General features: G+C 42.8%; 1 protein-coding gene across 2 annotated transcripts in view; it reads right to left on the bottom strand.

The window, feature by feature from the left end:
* Positions 1 to 2689: 2689 nt before the first annotated feature.
* EPHA1 (EPH receptor A1) overlaps positions 2690 to 14172 on the bottom strand; it is a 34652-nt gene continuing 23169 nt past the window's right edge. For both annotated transcript variants that reach the window (XM_068700009.1, XM_068700013.1), the window contains exons 7-18: positions 13408 to 13532; positions 13140 to 13299; positions 10383 to 10479; positions 8675 to 8730; positions 8273 to 8395; positions 7984 to 8169; positions 7486 to 7547; positions 6895 to 7104; positions 5996 to 6145; positions 5099 to 5292; positions 4631 to 4786; positions 2690 to 3745 (exon numbers count right to left, since the gene is read on the bottom strand). In XM_068700009.1, the coding sequence (XP_068556110.1) occupies positions 3667 to 3745; positions 4631 to 4786; positions 5099 to 5292; positions 5996 to 6145; positions 6895 to 7104; positions 7486 to 7547; positions 7984 to 8169; positions 8273 to 8395; positions 8675 to 8730; positions 10383 to 10479; positions 13140 to 13299; positions 13408 to 13532 (1598 nt within the window). In that variant the 3' untranslated portion in view covers positions 2690 to 3666. The remainder of the gene's footprint in view (positions 3746 to 4630; positions 4787 to 5098; positions 5293 to 5995; positions 6146 to 6894; positions 7105 to 7485; positions 7548 to 7983; positions 8170 to 8272; positions 8396 to 8674; positions 8731 to 10382; positions 10480 to 13139; positions 13300 to 13407; positions 13533 to 14172) is intronic.

Below are 14172 nucleotides of genomic sequence, written 5' to 3'. Positions count from 1 at the left end.
TGTGAAGAGACCCTATTCAGTACGTGTATGCAGGGTCTAAATACCAGCAACAGGAAATACCAAAGTGCAAGTATAGTGTTTGGGTATCAGTGTGTAAGCACTAGTGAAAATCAAGCCAGAGCAGCTGGAGAGAAAGTAGAATACAAGAGCTGAGAGCCACCAATTGGCATGGCTCTGAGTCTGGACCAGCTGCCAGAAAGTCCCATATCAGTCAGCTGCTAGAGCTTCCAGGAGGTCCAAGCCAGATACCCTGGGGTCTACTGGTAAGTCAGCTACTGGTAAGCCTGGACCTGCTACCAAAGAACAGTTTTCATCTGTGTGTAAGGTAACTGGGAGACCAGGGAATCCTAGGGTCACTTGCTGTCTAGATTCAGTGTCTACAGCTCATTACTGGAGATACCATGTTTGTGTGCATGTGAAGGGGACTACGTACCCACCAGTGGAGTGTGGCTACAGGCCTTGAGGGGTTGTATGTCCTGGGGCCAGCAGCTGAGAAGAGTTGTGATCATTGTCCCAGCTACTGGACAGCTGGTCTCAGAAACTCAATTCTACCAGTAGAAACTACCAGGGTAGATTCTACCATGGCATTTATGTATACATTTCTCACTAACTGGCTTATCCTGATCAGGCAGAGAAGGGAATAGGATCAGGTTGTTTGTGCTGTGTTTGCATGACTGCTATGTTTTTTCTGCCTGTGAGGTCAGTCATGCACAAGTGTGTGCACACAAGTAGCATGTAGATGTGCATGTATATGCATTGTGCCTGAATGCATGCAGGAGTACCTACTGGGAATACATGCTCAGGCTTGCTACTGGCTGTACCTGAGGACATGGAGCTGAGCAGCCTCATCTCTTTCTGATTAGCTGATTCAGCAGCTCCTCACAGTTGAAGGTGGAAGGGACCTCCATGTCCAACCTCAGACCACAGGGCAGGGTCAGTCTGAGTAGGGCGCTCACGACTGTGCCCAATCAGTTTTTACGCAACTCCAAGGATGAAAACACCACAAACTTTCTGGATTCTAGTGTTGGTCCACACTCCCAGTACATTTTCTTACCTTCAAAGGGAATTTCTTGTATTTTCATTTATGCCCAGTGCTGCTTTTCCCTTCACTGGATACCAAGGAGACTTTGGCTTCTTCTTCTTGACTATCTCCCATCAGGTATTTATACACAATGGTAAGAGCCACCCAAACCAAAGTCAGTCTTCTCGTTGCAAGTCTAACCAGTTCCATCTCTGTCAGCCTCTCCTCATGTCAGATGCTCTAATCCACCAAATTCTTGGTGGCTTTACAGTGGTCTTGTTCCAGGTAAATCCATGTCCTCCTTGCACTGAGGAACCCAAAACTGGGTACAACGCTGCAGGTGTCTTATCAGAGGGGAGAGGAGAGGGGAAGAATAGCATCCCTCCAGCTGCTGGTGTTGCATTTCCTAGTGCAATCCAGGTACTGTTGGCCTCCTTTGATGCAGGGGTACGTTGCTCAAGTGCAACTTGCTGCTTGCTAGGACCTGCAGGTCCTTTCCTGTGAAGTTGCTTCCCAGCCAGTCCATCCCCATGGATACAAGGAGTTATTCCTCCCCAGCTGCAGGGCTCTGCATTTCCCCTTGTTGAACTGTATAAGGCACCTCTCTTCCCATTTCTCCCATGTGCTGAGGTCCCTCTGAATGGCAGCACAGCTATCTGGTGTATCAACCACTCCCCATTTTCTATCATTTGCAAGGCTACGCTGAAGTTTACATATGCATGACACATGCTTTTATCTTATGTCAGCCTAATCAAAGCTTCCGTTCTAGCCTGGATATCATCTATGCAGCAACTTTAACATGAAGCATAGATAATATTACTAAGATTGAACTTAGTATACGAACAAGACTCACAGTGCAAGCTTATCTTGTCAGCTCTGTCTTACTGTAGCTGCAGTAACTCAAGTGGCTGAGATACATGCATATCATGGTTCCGTGTGTATGCCCTGCTGCTTCCCAATTTGAATAGAAACCATCCTTCTTGCCTCAAGTTGCATCCTTTTAGCTCTGGGCTTCCTAACCCTTCTGCAGGGCATAGGTAAGCAAGATCTTCCCACAAGCAGGAGTGTTAATTCGAACCCTTAAGATTTTGGAGGATTACACAATTATGGAAACACTGATAGCTACCCACAAATAACTCATTGCTGAATGACTAGCACTCACCATCTTCACCAAGCTAGACTTAGCACAGGTGCAGAAACATAGTTCATGAGGTGAGTACAGCTAAGTCTTCCTGGGTAGGATGTGAGAGTCCAGTTTGCTTTTTGAGGAAATTTTAGGATGAGCGGAACACGATTCTCCCCCCACCCCTTCTCACCTGAATACTCTCTTCTACAGCAGAAGGAAGTACTACACACCTATTTCCTCAAACTAGAGAAGTAGCTTCTAATACTTCTCACAGTTTAGGGGTAAATACAGGAGCTGTATGAAAATGGACTTGGCTAACAGATTACAGTTAAAATGGGTTTAAAGAAAAAACATCTGAAGTAATCACCTGCACATGCGTCCTTTTGTCCTAATGCAGATGCATTTGCTCACCTGCAGTTACATGATTGCCAGAGAACTTAAACCTTGCTGAAACAACTAAATTAAGATGTAAGCACACTGCTGGAACGTAATGTATATGCTAGAGCAAAGGTCCCAATAGTATTTGAGATAAGCCAAAGCACTTCAACACAGCCTGCTCTGCCACAGGTTTATTTACAAAATACTATTTACAGTCTATAGCACCTCTGTCTTGAATTCTGATAAATAATAACACTTCCTCCACAGAGGAGGAATAAGACAGACCACCTACACATTTTTCTGTTACAAACACCCTATCCAGTCAAACAAGACCATTCCCTCTTTCAAAATGGGGCAGAGAAAAATGAGTACCTAGAGGGTTTTGTGTCCATGGCACCAATAAAGGTATTAAGCAGGTCGGGGAGAGGTAAGTCTCTCTGCTGAAGTACACGTGTGCAAATAAGCAACATGACAAGGTTACATGATCACACAAGTTACAGCAGGATGTGCTGCTACTCCCAACTTCTCCAAAGAACAAAGTACACCATGACTTCGTGGTGTTTAAGGCAAGAACACTGAATTTAAAAACATATCCCTTAGCAGCAGCCTTGTGAAAGACTGAATAGTTTGTTCGTGTTGTAAAATAAGGAAGACAGAAGGCTGCTGAAATGAGAAGGGACGTACTCCAGGGAGTGAATGGGCCCAACCCTACATCTGCATCCTTGTGCATGTTCCTAGAAGGTCCCATTCTATCTGAATCCTCATCTCCGATCTTAAAGCATTATCCATGCCCCACACCCCAACTGAATGTATCTTATGTCTCCACATGATTTACTGAGGGCTGAAAGTCCAGTACATGGACTACAGGGATTACTTAGTGCTGCACAAAACAGGCTATAGAAGACATGGCTGAGAACAGATTCTAAGACCAGTGCTCTGAAAAGTACCAATGACTGCTGTAGAGCAAAAGCAAGGGGCAACAGAAATGAGAGCAGGTGGTGTTGCCTCATAAGTCTTTTCAGTCCTGGTTGTTTTGCTTTGCTTGTCCCAGTCACTCATTTGGAAACAATTGCCATAGGAATGATTCCAAGTGGTACATGGGTAAAACAGCATTTGGCAAGCTTAAGGGAGCAACAACTGATCACTCTTTAAAGCCTTGGATGCTACACAGGATCCTCTTCTGGTGGCCTGGAAGTGACACTCCCATCTGTTTCAAGTCCCTGAAGGAAATAAATGGAAGAGAGAGGAAAAATTAATTGCTATTCTTGTTCCTTGGAGATTGGGGTGTGTTTAAGGGCAGAAACTCTTCCCACGCATTAGTTCAGAAAGTTTCCTTTCCCTCAGTGCCTCTTGCTACACGTGCTTTTTCTCCAGAGGGAAGAAACATCTAGATGGTCCTTTCCTTCTCTGGCTACCTCTGCCCACCCAGTCAACTGTTTTCTCTCACCTTGTGACTTGGCCTTTGCTCCCATTACATTAGAACCGCATCCACGTCTGCTCACAATGGTCTCAACCTTTCAGCAGGGTCTGCTTCTGCACTGTGCCTTTTCATTTGTCTTATGTAACTACTCTGGTTATACTTGGTTGTACATCCCTGACCCTACACTAGGAAAAATGCGTATTGGTAAAGCATCTGGCCCAAGTCCTTCTAAAGAGCCCAGAAGGACTTTGCTCTAGGATGGAACAGTGCCTGGCTGATGTGGGGAAAATGTCACTAGCCTGTCTGAGTTCAAGTCAAGAAAATTCTCCTATCAAGTCCTGCGAGGGTGGGGAGATGGTCAGGTTAGAGACCTGCCTGTCATCTGTTGCCTACCCTTAGTCTAATGTGTGCCTAATGTGAGTTCAGAGCAGGTCAGACCCCTGGAAAGTCACAAGCAAGGACAATTGGAGAATTAGTCTCACAGCTTGAGCTGTGATCACGATTTTTCTGGGCTGATTATTCTCTTATAGGGTAAGAGGCCCATCCACTTCCATTTAACTGCATACAGAAGGATGGGAAGAAGACTTCCAAGTAAACATGAGTGCCTGTTCAGATAGCAGAAGGACAGAAACAGCTATTTGTGAAATAGCACAGGGTGCCTAGTGAGAGCTTAGCCTGCACTTACTCAGCCGTGAGGTCCAGAATTGACTCCATGGTGTCAAGGCCAGCAGTGCGAAAGTTGGAGATATAGCGCTTCATGCGAATGGATTCCAGCCACTCAGGAATGGATCGATAGGGGATACCATCAGATCCACTGCAGCTGGGGAGCCGGAGCGTTACCCTAAACACAGATGAAACTTTCATTAGCCAGGCAAGAGGCTCAGAAGACAGCCTCACTAGCTAGAGAGCAAGAACCCTCTGCCAGGTCTAAGCCAATTCATCTTTTCTCTACACAGTGCGATCAGACTGCACAGGCCAGTGGCTATGTATGCCCTGTGTCACCATAGAGACAGATTACTTCTATCTTCTGCATATACACATTCAAGATGTCTCTTGCCAGCCCACACTGCTAGCATCACCTCTACTCCTGCTCAAACCAGGAGGCAAAAATTTCCCAATTAACTTCTCCCCCTCCCTAAGACAGTCTGCTTACCTGGGATCAAAGTCTGCAACAGACCGGAGGAGATGAGGACTTGAGATGAAATGTTGCAGCTGTGCCTGGATCTCATGAAATTGAGGCCTCCTCATCCGATCGTGTGACCAACAGTTCTTCATGAGCTCATAGAGAATAGATGGGCAGTCCACAGGCGGGGGGAGCCGATACCCATCCTCTAAGCTTTTCATCACCTGCACAGATGACAGATAGAAATCAGGAAAGAGCAGAGAGTGAAAGAGAGGAGCCAGAGGCCTCTGTGGGGCTGGGAGCAGACAGTTCATCATTTTTCACAGTGTGCAGCCAGGGTGGGGATTGAAGACAGTTACATGTGTATAAAGTAGAGTTTGGGCAGCACAACAAAGGATAAGGACACATGAGATGTCAAAAAGTGAAGTGGCATACACAGCTGGCTTCAGCCCTTTATTAGCTTAGCTCCCATTTGCCATTCACGGCATGTGTTCATTAGAAGTGAGGACCAAGTGATTCTGTTACAGGCCCAGTGAGAAAAGTGGATCTAGGTTCTGAAGAATAATTTGAACACCATGTGGCAACCTCATAGATACACTAAGCCTGGCACAAGTATCAGACTAGAAAAATACTTCAGAACCAGAGCAAGGAGAGAAAGAAATCAGCAAAGAACATCTCTAAACCCAAAGATTGTGGCTGTATTAATCAGTCTTTAATTTGGCTTGCTACTGGTGGCATCTGAACCTGATTCAGGGACCCAAACATTACTGTCTTTGACTTGGCTGCACTGATTTTTGGCCAGGAAGGAGACAGAGTAGTTCTGTGTTTGGGAGAATGACAAGGCTGCAAGCAGAGGGAGATCAACACAAGTTGGGCCTATATTCCTGGTTTATTTCCTTAAACCAGCACAAGCTCAATGTCTGTTACCTTTTGATTGGTCATGTCTCCATATGGCTTGTCACCAAATGACAGCACCTCCCACATGACAATTCCAAAGCTCCAGACATCACTGGCTGAAGTGAATATCCGATGAGCAATGGCCTCTGGGGCTGTCCATCGGATGGGAATCTTACCACCCTGTGAAAGAGAAGAGACATTGGGTAACCAGCTTGTTTCATTGAGTCATGCTTCTCCAGTGCTTTCAGTCAAGCAGCTTACAAAATGCTTCACAGACTGGGCCCACTTCACTTGAAGTGATGTGTGATCACCTCTGGGGAAATCTTGTCAAAAGGACATAAATGATTTTGGAAAGTAATTTTGTTTAAGCCCTGTGTTCAGCTAAATGCTACAAAAAAACAAAAAAACAAAAAAAAAACAAAAAAAAAACATGGCTGTGGGTGTAAGACAATGACATCAAGAACAGACTTTCTTTGAGTGACACAAGATAGTAGAATCACTGGAGCTTTTTTTGGATGGGATGTGTAGATGTCTCTAGTCCAAACTCCTGTTCACAGCAGGGCTGTCTTCAAAGCTACATATAATTAACTGAGTCCAAAATATAAGATCCCATATTTTGTTTCATTTCAAAAATCACATTCTATATATCTATTATAATATATCATACATAATGTATGTAATATACATGTATATATGTAGTCTTATAATGGAATATATAATATAACAGTTGTATAAAACCTATTTTATAATAGGTTTTCTTTCAGAGAAGAAAACCTATTTTGTTCAGACTTATGCCCAAATCCTTCACCTGGCACATTTCCTACTACAAAGAAATCCTGCCATTCTTATCTGGCAGAATCCTAACCCCGAAGACTACAGCTAAATTACAAGACTGAGCCTTATCTCAGCAGAGATTGTTTTTGCATTACCTTGGTTTCATAGGTTCCCTCTGCATCATTCTCCAATATTCGGGAGAGACCAAAGTCAGACACCTTGCACTGTAGGCTGCGTGTAACTAGGATGTTGCGAGCAGCCAGATCCCGGTGCACATAGTTGTGTTCTGAAAGGTAGGTCATGCCAGAGGCTATCCCTTGCAGCATAGACACAAGCTGCAGAGGGCTAAATTTTTCCTCATTTTCCTGCATGGAAGAAGTGACAGAAGACCCTGGTCAGGTGACATCAGTCTGCTGTTTTCTAGTTACTGGCCTTATCAACTTGTAAAAGAAGGCATTGGTGAACAAGCAAAAAGGCAATGCTGCAGCCCAAAGGATCCCACAGATTCATACTAAGGGACTGGTGGTGGTCTCCAGAGTCATCACCTGCAAATTATCTGTCAAAGACAACACTCTGTATACTGAGCAAACTGGATAGCATCAAGATTCAGTTGCCAAGACTGGAAAGGTGAACAGAAATCATATGGATGTAGAGATCTTTTGTCCACTCTTCTCTTAGGGTCCTAAATCCAGTTTAAGTACAAGTTCTGGCAGTACACAAGCCTACTACAGATTGGGATCTCTCACCCGCAGGAAGGTATCCAGTGCTCCATTCTCCATGTACTCAGTGATGATCATCATTGGCCTCCCTTGGGGAAAAGAGCAAAAGTGTCACCCTTTCTGCAGTTCACCTTTGCAATTTGTGTTTCAACACTCTCCACATTCCCCCAAAACTGGGGATCATGCCCACCCACCATCCCTGCTCCACTCTGACAGCTAGCTGTCCCTCCTCCTTAGATTTCCCCTGACGATTTTGTATTCCTTTTAGTATCACACAAAACTTTACACCATCCCTTACACTATTCCAATTTCTCCACTCATCAGCCCAAGAAGATTTCTCTTAACAATGCCTCATGACTCCACTGGAAATCCATACCACTCCTCCATTCCTCATTCTCCACCATAGGCTAATATAACAATGTGTCTTCTCCCAGTACTGCCTCCTTGGCATAATCCTCCCCTAAGAAAGGTCCTAGGAATGTGCCACTTTCTATGTCATTACAAGATGCTCTTCCATGCTCTTACTTTTGGTGACAACTCCTTCCAGATGCACAATGTTTGGGTGGTCGAACTGCCCCATAATTGTTGCCTCACGCAGAAAGTTCCACCACTGTGAGTCTGAATACGTTGACTTCAGAGTCTTGATTGCAACCACAATACGTTCTTTGCCTGGGAGCCGTAGGGACCCACGATAGACCTCCCCAAACTCCCCTGAGGACAACCAGAGACAAAAGGTCACAGATGAGCTCAAGAACATGCAGCCAAATATCAGTGTGGGGGAACTGAAAGATGAAAAGAAGGCCAACAAACTCACCCTCCCCAATCACATTCTCCATAGTGACACAGGAAACATCCAGTTCCTTAATGAATTCCAGCACTCCTCTGCTGGGGTCATCATAAGGTTGCAGGTCTACATAGGGCTTCAACCAGACCTTCTCTATGGTAAAGGGAAACAAAAGAGCAACTTAACTCGTCAACTCTTTGGTCAAGCTTTGTAGGGCAAAGATACAGAAGCAGAGCTAAATTCACATCCTTCAAACAAAAGCAGTCAACAAATACATCAAACATCCATTGAATAATACTGCAGCTATTATAGAAGGAGAGAGATTACATCAGAAAATCCACACGGGTGCTTTGTTTGAAAACTGTGATTCTTTTCATTTTTTGCAACCCATTCCAGGTTTCTCCCTGGTTCCACTATCCCTTTGAAGCTCACCTCGATCAAAGCCTGAAGTATTGTAGTCTGGCCGTGATTGTCTGCGACGAGCATGCCTAGAACATAAGGAGAAGTCATGAAACTCAAATGGTTAACAAATGGCAAAGAAGAAAGCAAGACTTCTAGGGAGTCTGTCCTAGCTGGTCAAGCACAGAGTTCTGGGTAGCTCAGAGCAAAGTGGAACCAGACACTGCATCTACTTGGTAGAGTACAGCCTATAATAGAATGTGGTACTTAATGTACATTTAGAAATGGAGTTTTGTTTCCATGCAGTTAGTTTTGTTTGTTCCTCTGTTGCTGAATTAAATACGAATTTCTATTTCTTTTATGTTCTCTGTACACTTTCAGTAAAATATCTCATCTTAAAAAAAACAGCCTTGTAGACATTTGGAAAGGAAGTAGAACTTTGTATCTGGGTAGAGGACCGTTACAGTAATAGTATATGGAAAATGGTTTGAAATAACTGGATACATGAATTGCCTGCTTAATTGATCAGCAGCTATACAAAGGACTGTGCCATAACACTATTTTTTTATTAATTTGTCATGATAATAGTATGATAGCGCTGGATTATGTTTAAAGAAAAAAAAAAAAAAGAGAAATCACCATACTTTCCTCTGTCCTCAGCAGCAAGCATTATCTTACAGGCATATCAACCCACCCAACCCTGCTAATTAAAATCACTTAGAGTCGTTCCATCTTATTGCAGCACACTGGTCTTCTTTCACCTCTAGCTAATCCATCCAACTTCCTCGGAGATATCAAGTCCTTCTTTCTTAACTCTTTCTTAAGCTTTTATAGCTCAGCTGTTTTTCACAGAATGGGCAGGGCTGAAAGGAACCTCTGGAGATCATCTAGTCCAACCTTCTGCTAAGCAGGATCACCTAGAGCACATTGCACCGGATGGCATCTATGTGGGTTTTGAGTATCTCCAGAAAAGGAGATGCCACAACCTCTCTGGGCAACCTGTCCCAGTGCTCTGTCACCCTCAAAGTAAAGAAATGCCCTCTCATACTCAGCTGGAACCTCCTGTGCTTCAGTTAGTGCCCCTTGCCTCTCATTCTGTTGCTGGGCGCAGCTGAAAAGAGACTGCCTCCATGCTCTCAACACCCTCCCCTCAGATATTTATATAAATTATTGAGATCTCCCCTCAGTCTTCCCTTTTCCAGGCTAAACAGGCCTAGTTCTCTCAGCATGTCCTCGTACAACAGGTGCTCCAGTCCTCTAACCATCTTAGCAGCCTGCCTTTGAATTCACCCCAGTAGTTCCATGTCCCTCTTGTACTGGGGAGCCCAGAACTGGACACAATACTCCAGGTGTGGCCTCAACCAGGACTGAGCAGAGTGGGAGGATCACCTCCCTTAACCTGCTGGAACACTTTTCCAAATACAGCCCAGGATACTGTCAGCCTTCTTGGCCACAAGGGCATATAGCTGACTCATGGTCAGCCTGCTGTCCACCAGGACTACCAGGTCCCTCTCTGCAGAGCTGCTCTCCAGCAGGTCATCCCACAACCTGTACTGGTGCTTGGGGTTATTCCTCCCTAGATGCAGGACCCTGCACTTGCCCTTGAACTTTATGAGGTTCCTCCCAACCCAACCTTCCAGCCTGTCAAGGTTCCTTTGAATGGTACAGCACACTGGGGTATCAGTGAGCTTTGTGTCATACTACATCTGTATCTTTTTCAGCTCCAAAAATCAACACTTACTTTCGTCGAAAGAACAGAAGTCCCAGAAGCAGCCCAATAAATAGTAGAACTCCAAAGATAATGGAGACAATGACTCCACCAGACAGAGCTCCTGTGTCTGCAAAGGAAAAGATAAAGGCCATATCATTTAAAAGAACAAGAATTATTTGTCTGGAATGTAGCAACCAGCTTCTACCAGCCAGTGGTATTAGGTGAACTATGGTGTTTCATCTTCCAGGCAACAGTGACCATATTTGAGTACAAATATGCACATGTTATCCATGCACAGTGCCTCTTCAGGTAGGTATCTGGTTCACTCTTATCTGTGATCCTGGTCTAGATTAAGTAATTTATCCCTGTACCTGATTTAGCTTTCAAATAATCCCTGCTGCAGTTGAGCTAGACAACTCCAAGGTCTCTTCCCACATGGAAGTGAAGAACAGCTATTCTTCCCTCCCACTCCTCTCCAACTACATTTTCAGATCAGACTTCTTCCTGCTCAGCAGCTGATTTAGACTATGGCATAGCAAAGACATAGATTTGCACAGCAGTCTAGTTTGACTCTTCTTTTTTATGCAGTTCACTTCCTCCTTCTGCCTTCCCTTCCTTTTGAAAATCCAGGTTTGTTTTTTTGCCTAATTAATTTGACAGAAACCACTGGCTGCTTAGTGTTTTTGCAAACAAGCAAGCACTGACATATGAACTTGAAATCTAACATCATATTTCTGCTCTCTCAGAAAAAAAGTGTCAGGTGGTTTCATTTTGTGACTGGATAGAACTCAGTGTCAGATAACTCAGGTAGTCTTTTTCTACTTACACTTTTAAGCTAAAACCACACAATATAGTTGACATAGTATAATATATACGTGTTATATTATATATATGTTACAATACAGTGATATCCTCACAATATAGTTGAATTTATCAGAGTAAGTACTAAATTCCCTCTGTTGGTTGCATTTAAGCCTTTATTTCTTGTAAATTAAAAAATGAATAATTTATTTTTAAATACATTAATGAAAAGTGTTCATATACATATCTAACGAGTGTCTACATCTTTTAATATTTTTCCTTAAGACATTTAGGAAAGCACGCAGAAAAAAAAAGAAAATTCCTAAATATAATGTTGCAATAAGTGAGGGATTTTTAAGCAAGGAACAGCTGCATGACAACAGTGTCTGGAAGTGTTTCCTAACATCCAGTCCAATGCTCAGCATCTGTAAAGCCTAATTAACACTTGTTATTCTTGCTCAATTTGATGCTGACTCATCCCACAAAAATTACTAAAAATCACCAGCTTAGATAGGCAGAAATCAAGAGGCAAAGCTAACGTTCTTTCTTGATAAAATCAAAAAGGCAAGATTTGGAAGGGGGAAGTAATATATTTTATTAAACCAACTAGAAAAAAAGGGACAGGCTCTTAAGTACATAGCTCTTCTGCAAGAAATTAAGGGATCTAAACTCAAATTCAGATTTAAAAAGTTGCCTGTCCCTACCAATCTTGTTCCACTAATATCTCTAAACCATTGCAGCTAAAAATCATTATATTATCAAATAATCACTCCCATCGAATGAAACCTCGCTGGCAAGGTTTTTATTCCTTTCATATTCAAAATATCTTTGCCTTGGCATGATGAGATGATCAACTTTTATTTAAAGAGAAAAAAAGCATAAACTTGTGGAAAGCTGCAAAGTATCTCCTAGCACATCATTTTATAATCAAAAAAAATCTATTACATGTTAACTTAAGAATTTTCCACAGAACCTTTGTGATACATTAGTCTGTTGGTTAAGACTGTTAACGTCATCACAATTGACAATGACTGCAAGAAAATCTTACCCAAAGTTCTTGGTGTTAAAAAAAAGAAAATCTTTAAACAATATTTCAACCATGGTATCATAAGTCCTTACCAGCTTTTACTGAATTACTATAACCATTTATTAAAATTAATGTATGCCTTTCCTTTTTCCTATTTCTTGCTTCGTTACAGTAAAACTAGCCTTTCATAGGCATCATTTCAATGAACTCATTTCTAGGATTATCAGAAACATCCATAGGGTCACTAGGAGGATCTGTGAATTTGTGGAATGAAGGGAGAGTAAGCTCCTTTATAGAAAACCTTTGATAATAGGGAAGTCTTTGGATAACCCAGGGAAAGGGAAGGTTGGATGCGGGGCCTGCATAAGATATTCTTTAATGCTGGAGGCCTCAGTAGACTGGCCTACACTTCGTGCTTTGGGTGAGAATTTTTTTTCAGCAGCACATATCATCTGTCAGAGTCATTGCCAGACTCACACCCAGGGGCTGAACAGTGGAAATAATAAAGCTGGAAAAAAAATAGTGCTGAAGTCCTCTGAGTTCTCCTTTTCATTAGCGATTCCTATATAAAAGGATAAATACGCTAATTGTTTTGTTAACATTTGAACTTAGAAATGTTACTATTCAGAATCAAAATATCTTTCAGGAGAACTAAAGGAACAGATGGTGAAAAATTTATTTATGTAACACACAAAACTGACACCGATCATTTCTGAATGGGAAAGTACAATAGGATTCTGTATAACAGTAAGCACAAAGGATAAAATGATTCCCTGTTGAACATTTTCACAAAGCAGAGCTTTGTAAAGTCTTGGCCATGGTGACAAAGAATTCAGGAGTGTGGTTTCTTTGCCTTTGCAGCTAGCAGAACACAAAAAGAGATTGGAGTACTATGTGCATACATAATCTGATGGAGAAGTGAGTTTCTCACTAATGACATACCAATGGTTGTACTTTACCTGGTGGAAGGGTGCGGAATTCCTGCTCCTGGGAGTAGGGCCCAGGCCCAAGAGGTGTGATGGATCTCACACGAAGCAGGTAGGCTGTGTCTGGCTGAAGGTCAGTCAGAGTGACATTTGGCTCAAGAAGGTGCTTCACTGTGTATCGTGCCTCCTCTCCCTGCAGAAATTGAACAACGTTAAATAACTAACACACATGGAATGGAACAAAGAGGACATTTTCAGCCCTTTAAGTGGTAGGGGGAAGAACAGATGAGGCAGGTCTCACCTTCTCAAAGAACATGACCTCATACTCCACTGCGGTCTGGCTGCGCTGCCGTGGGGCAAGCCAAGAAACAGACAGACTACTGTCATCCCTTTGTGTCAGGATAAAATGGGACACTGTCACTGGAGCTGCAGGGGAGAAAACAAAGAATATCAGAATGAAATACAAACAACACAAAGTAATGCCTCTCTCCATCAGAGGTTCTATCTTTCCTTCTATGTCATACTGTGTAACTAGAAATGACTCTCATTGCCACTGCCACTCCCTTAACTTTCTATTCTGTGGTGAAAGCAAAATGGGGTCTCCAGCTGTAATTTGTTGTTTTCTAAGAATAGCATGCTATCCCAGTAATATCTACCCCAACAGAAGAAGAGCATATCTTTTGTCTCTGAAACAAAACCAGTCTTCCAAGAAATTACATTTAACCCAGCATTGTACTGCTCAATTTGAAAACAAAACGTTATGATTTTCTGCTCTTACAGCAACAGTGACACAACTATCCTATGTGATTTATGAATACAACTCCATTTCATATGGTACTGTGAAATTCCATACTCAAAATCTCTCAGATGACTGAAGATGAATGTTATTCATGAATAAAAAGATATTTCTTAACAGTTTGCAGGGACTGACGTGTCAAGCCTGGTTCTGTCCTTGTCCTTCATCATCACCAGGAAGTGATGAGGTAAACCCAACGTAGCTCTGCTTTCCTAGCTCAGAGTTATGCTGCCTCTGCATAGCAAAAGGAAGAAAAGACAAGGAGTCGTA

Source organism: Anas acuta, chromosome 1 (assembly GCF_963932015.1).
Source record: "Anas acuta chromosome 1, bAnaAcu1.1, whole genome shotgun sequence".
NCBI classification, from domain to species: Eukaryota; Metazoa; Chordata; class Aves; order Anseriformes; family Anatidae; genus Anas; species Anas acuta.
This window is presented reverse-complemented; position numbering and strand designations above follow the sequence as displayed.